General features: G+C 38.8%; 1 protein-coding gene across 8 annotated transcripts in view; it reads left to right on the top strand.

The window, feature by feature from the left end:
- The window catches only part of LOC106878206 (uncharacterized protein KIAA0825), a 176526-nt gene that overhangs the window by 157562 nt on the left and 13168 nt on the right, over nt 1-5796 (top strand). For all 8 annotated transcript variants that reach the window (XM_052970496.1, XM_052970494.1, XM_052970492.1 and 5 more), the window contains 3 exons: nt 316-373; nt 2389-2441; nt 5342-5484. In XM_052970496.1, coding sequence (XP_052826456.1) covers nt 316-373; nt 2389-2441; nt 5342-5484 — 254 coding nt within the window. The remainder of the gene's footprint in view (nt 1-315; nt 374-2388; nt 2442-5341; nt 5485-5796) is intronic.

The following is a 5796-nucleotide window of genomic DNA, read 5'->3' as shown; positions in this document are numbered from 1 at the left end:
ACCAGAGGTAGAGTAATATGCTTTATTTAAGAGCAGCAGAAATATAACAAAAGACTGTTACTCAGAGTTTCACGTTCCCGTTCATCGGACAGTTTTGTGACAGAAACAAAACTGTCCGATGAACGGGAACGTGAAACTCAGAGTAACAGTCTTTTGTTATATTTCTGCTGCTTTTAAATAAAGTGTATATATATATATATATATATATATACACACATAAAGGTTGGGTGTCTTTCAGTTTCCAGTTATTTAATCCACTCACAAGCCTCTGTAAATGTTTATAAATTAAAAATTCTCTGTATTTATTTATTTCAGTTTTGATCAGTGGAATATATTCGACCAACTAGGTGCTTGTAAATATACCAATCCTACAGTAAGTATACATTAGTGTATGTTTGTTAACTACAAGCTCAACTTGTCATATTTTACTGTTTCCAAGGGTAGGGGTTTGTGCTCACCATAGTCATAAGACGATGCTTTGGTGCTTCAGGAAAGTTGGAGTGGGTTTCAACTTGATGGTTATTGGCTCCTATCTTTAGGGTGATGTGATGGTCTCAGTCATCTTCAGAACTACAACTGGTGGTTTCTTTGGAAACAACAAATCCTTTGTTTTGCTATTATTGCTGACTCTGTTGCTACTACCATTCTCTCTCTCTAATGCTTTTCCAGCTCCTATGGACAGGAAGCTCTCTATTGGCCCTTACTATTACTCTTCTAGTAGTTTGGACTTTTTCTCTTGTACCACCTCAGGTGCACAGCTCAGAAATGAATGTGTAGTCTTCATAACTTGTCTATCCATACAATTCTCTCCCAACCACATACCATTTCTGATTAGTTTTACATTCACCACTTGCTTATATTGTGACACAAAAGTATCAAAGATACAAGAGTCAGTGTCTTTTAAGTATTGTATTTTGCTGACCCATATATTGTGGCACTTACTTGTGAGCAGGCGTGTGGTGCATCAACTTGGTTTGTCACCTTGTCCTGCCCTCAGTTGCATAGACCAAGCTTGTGCATGTGCATGCACAAACACACACACAGAAGGTTGATGAATGCATCAGTCAGAGCTCCCTGCAACTGTTTTATATGGAGCATATAAAAGTCTTCTTTGTCTTAGTTCCTCCAACACAGTTGACCTATTCTTTAGGCAGCATGACATCTCCAGTAATCCTGATTTTAAGCATTGTCACCTGCAACTTCCCAGGTGATGCTAAGTTGCTTCAGATCTTCTTTGAAGGTGGCACGTTATATCTTCTTGGGTTTCCTTCTCTTTCTTCATCACTCTTGTGGTACCAGTTGTCCTGAGTATTTGTTGTTCTAGCAGTCAGAAAACATTGACCTGCAACCCTCACTCTTCTTTCTGTTACAATCTCCTGCAAGCTGCACAGATTGGCTCTTCTCAGGACTTCAGGGTTTGTGGTTCTGTCCCTGTAGGTGACCTTGGGTATTCTGTGTACACACCTTTGGTTGAATGCATTCAACCTCTGAGTGATCTTGATTCTTTTACTCTTTTTACTTGTTTCAGTCATTTTGACTGTGGCCATGCTGGAGCACCGCCTTTAGTCGAGCAAATCAACCCCAGGACTTATTCTTCGTAAGCCTAGTACTTATTCTATCGGTCTCTTTTGCCGAACTGCTAAGTTACGGGGACGTAAACACACCAGCATCGGTTGTCAAGCGATGTTAGGGGGACAAACACAGACACACACACACACACACACACACACATACATATACGATGGGCTTCTTCCACTTTCCGTCTACCAAATCCACTCACAAGGCTTTGGTCGGCCCGAGGCTATAGTAGAAGACCCTTGCTCAAGGTGCCATGCAGTGGGACTGAACCCGGAACCATGTGGTTCGTAAGCAAGCTACTTACCACACAGCCACTCCTGCGCCTTGACAGTCATTTTCCAAGTTTTTCTTTCACAAACTGCTGTTAATAAGATAATACTTTGATACAGCAGGATCATCATCATCATAATTGTTTAACATCCATTTTCCATGGGTTGTATGGTTTGATAGGAGCTGGCCAGGCTTAACAGATGAAATACTGTTAAGCATTTTTCCTGGTGTACAAATGATTCTGCCAACTTTCTGCCTTAATAACAATCTTTTCTGCTTATATAGGCACAAGGCCTGAAATTTTGGGGGCAGGGACTAGTTGATTACATTGGCCTCAGTGTTTCACTGGTACTTAATTTATCAACCCACAAAAAAATTAAAGGCAAAGTTGACCTTAGCAGAATTTGAACTCAGAACATAGCGACTGGCGAAATACTGCTAAGTATTTCATCCAGTGTGCTAACGATTCTGCCAGCTCACTGCCTTAATAATAGTAATAATAATAATAATTATAATAATAAATATTATTCTTTTGTGTAGATTCCTGTTTGGTTGGACACTATAATCTTCCTGCTTAAGCCTTTCATATTGAGGTAAGTTTGTACTTTCAAACATCTTAAACATATGAAAACTTTTGTGTTTGTCTTATTGTTTTTTATTCATTTAACATCTCTTGAGTGTCGTTGAGAATTTATGTATTTTAGAGAATGTCATTTAAGTCAGTGTGTTCTTATCAATAGTCTTCATGAAAACTATGTTATCTATTTTCTTCACCACTATCTCTACAAGTAGAGACTGTAGCTCTCATATATGCAGAAATAGAAGTTTTAGCATGCAGCTGTTGTTGTTTAGCCCCAAGACAAACCTGAATGAGCATTGTGATGAAAGTAACTTCAGCCATAATCATTCATTTTGTTTTTCAGACTATATTATTCAATGTGTCTATTTCTTATTTCCATACTGCCCACAAGGGGCTACACACACAAGGGACAAACAAGGTCAGACAAACAGATTAAGTCGATTATATTGATCTCAGTGTGTAACTGGTACTTAATTTATCAACCCTGAAAGTATGAAAGGCAAAGTCAACCTCGGCGGAATTTGAACTCAGAACGTAACGGCAGACGAAATACCGCTAAGCATTTCGCCAAGCGTGCTAACGTTTCAGCCAGCTTGCCACCTCAATGTGTCTACTTCTAAGACAGCTAGCTGTGATTGGGGTTGATTTGGTTGCTGTTTCTAGCAAGTCTAGTCATAAAGTAGAGGCTCACTTGTTGGCTTTTGTTAGCCCTTTTGATACCAATCTGCTGTAGACTGTCCCTGGTTCTATGTATGATATAGACTTCATATTTTAAAGTGATCTAAATTAAGACCCTCATATTAACTTATAGTCCAAACACCAACTTAATAATGGAAAGGTTATTTTACTAAGTTCTTCATTATTTTAAAAATTAATTGAAACAAAGGTAGTATATTTCATTTGAAATATAGTAACAAAAGGGTTAAAGTGATCTAAATTAAACCTTTCCTTCAAAATTTCATGTTAATTTATATTCCAAATGCTAGATTAACAATGACAAAACTGTGGGAGTTGTACTCTGTCATTGGTTCCATTGAGCATTTGTAAAATAGGTGCCGGTGCCACTGAGCAACTGTGCTGGTGCTGTGTTAACGCACCATGTCAAACCATCTAACCCATGCCAACATGGAAAGCGGATGTTAAGCAATAATTATAATGATGATGTTATTAGTTATTGAGTGCTTTGCAAGGGAAGTCCAGTCTTTGTGATCATCAGTGATTCTTGTGAGATCTAGTTATGTTCACATTTAGGTGGGTGGGGTGCAATATTGTTTTGTTGATGAGAGAAAAGTTAGGCATAAGAGGAATTAGATGCAGTGTGCTGGTTTGGTCATGAAATGTGGAGGATGTTGACAGCTCCATGAAGAAGTGCCACTCTCTGAAAGTGGATGAAACACATGGAAGAGGAAGATATGAGATGGAGTGCTGAAGGATGACCTCAGGACTGAACCTTGCAGAGGAGATGACAAAGAAAAGAGATATCTAGTACCTTGCTGTACTCAAGAAGGCCCGTCCTCCACAGTAGAAGTGTTAATGCTGCTCCCCCTCATGTACAGGATTGGCTTGCAAAAGCCCTGCATTGGTGCCGTGTAAAAAGCACCACCCAGCACACATTGTAAGGTAGTTGGCATTAGGAAGGGCATCCAGCCATAGAAACCAAGCCAAATCAGACTGGACCCTGGTGCAACTCTCCAGCTTTCCAGCTCTGGTCAAATTGTTCAACCCATGCCAGCATGGAAAATGGACGTTAAAGGATGATGATGATGTAGTATTGCACCTTTATGTTATTGAAAGAGGAGACTGGATTGGTATGACCCTGTTGAAAGATGTTGATGATGTTTCTGTTCATTGAGTCAGTGCAAGTTTGGTGTGAGATGTCTGGTTGGTTATGGATGACACTTGGGTGCAAAGAGTTAAGGAGCAATGGAGAGTTGATCGTCTGCATAGGAGTGGGTAGTGTTGGAGGTGATGGCAAGTGGGTTATTGATGTATAGGAGGAAGTGTGTGGGACACATCACAATTGACAGTGTGGTCAGAAAGAACTCTGTGGTGTGACCTGACTAGAATCACTGATTGAAGACATGCAAAATGGATTTAAGCTAAGGTAGGCAGTTTTACTTGAAGATTTACATGCCAAACACAGTTGACTGATTATGATCAAGTACAACAAGACTGTTTTCACTAAATTACTCAAGAGCAAGGGTCCACTGGGGTATGACATCGGGGAGAAGGTCTGCAGTAAATTTGGCTTTATGAAAGTTGTGGTCTTTAAGATATGAGAAAGGTTTAAAATATTGGAGAAGATTGTGGTTAATGGCTGTCTTTATCTATTTTGAGATGTTGAGATGTGTATTATAGAACAATGGTTGGCAGCCTCAGAGGTGCAACCCTTCTTTGAAATGGGATATATAATAGCATGTTTCCAGAGATCAAAAGATGGATTGAAGAGTTAGGTGAGGAAAGGGGCTAGTAGTGAGGATGCATTGTTTGGTAATGGGAAGGACACGATCAGGTCCTGTGGCCCTGTTGGTTAAAGTCATCCTAGATGCTTGCGTATTTTGTGTAAATATGATGATGACACAGGTGGAGAGGAGAGGGTTAGTTCTCAGAAAAAGATTTACTTAGTGTATGCAGTGTTGAGTTAAATGCAAAATGGACAACAAATGTAACAGTTTTCTTGTTGTGAGTATTACTTAGAGAATTATTAAGGTTGAGAGGCGTGATGAAAACAATTGGACAAAATTGTTAGCAAAGATGCTTTTGAAAATGGATAAAAAACAAAAAAAAAAAACAAAGGCTGTAATTTGGTAAGTGAGATAGATTATAGAGGCATCCTCTGTTTTGAATGACAATCTTCAAAGATTGTTCATTATGTGAAGATTTCTAAATCCAGTTAATTCTTTCTTCTATTAGAGTTTTGAAACCTGTTCTGAAGAAATTGTTGAATCATCCGAGCAGTAGTCGGGAGATTGAATCTGTAATGTCTGTGATTTCTGACCTCCCCTGTGGATGTGTACCACAGAGTATTGGTGCTTTCCGAACCAAAAGACGGCAAGGTAAGAAACAAACATTTCATACTCACATATTTTAATTCAGTGCCTTTCTTATTGTTCCACATATAGAATGTGCCATGAGCCTAAATTTCCAGGCATGGTAAAATTTCCTCCCATGGCCAGATGAAGTTTCATTTAGAGAATTAACATTGCTTATATATATATATATATATATTTATATATATATATATATATATATATATTTCGGAGATGCACTTGCATAGCAAGTGACCTGATCTGAGATCGTGTGCTGGAACGAAAACAATTGCAGCGTGGAAGGTGTTTATAAGCCATTTAAAATAACACACAAAATCC

This window comes from Octopus bimaculoides, chromosome 9 (genome assembly GCF_001194135.2).
Source record: "Octopus bimaculoides isolate UCB-OBI-ISO-001 chromosome 9, ASM119413v2, whole genome shotgun sequence".
Classification (NCBI taxonomy): Eukaryota; Metazoa; Mollusca; class Cephalopoda; order Octopoda; family Octopodidae; genus Octopus; species Octopus bimaculoides.
Note: the sequence above shows the minus strand (reverse complement) of the source record. Positions and strands in the feature narration are given on the sequence as shown.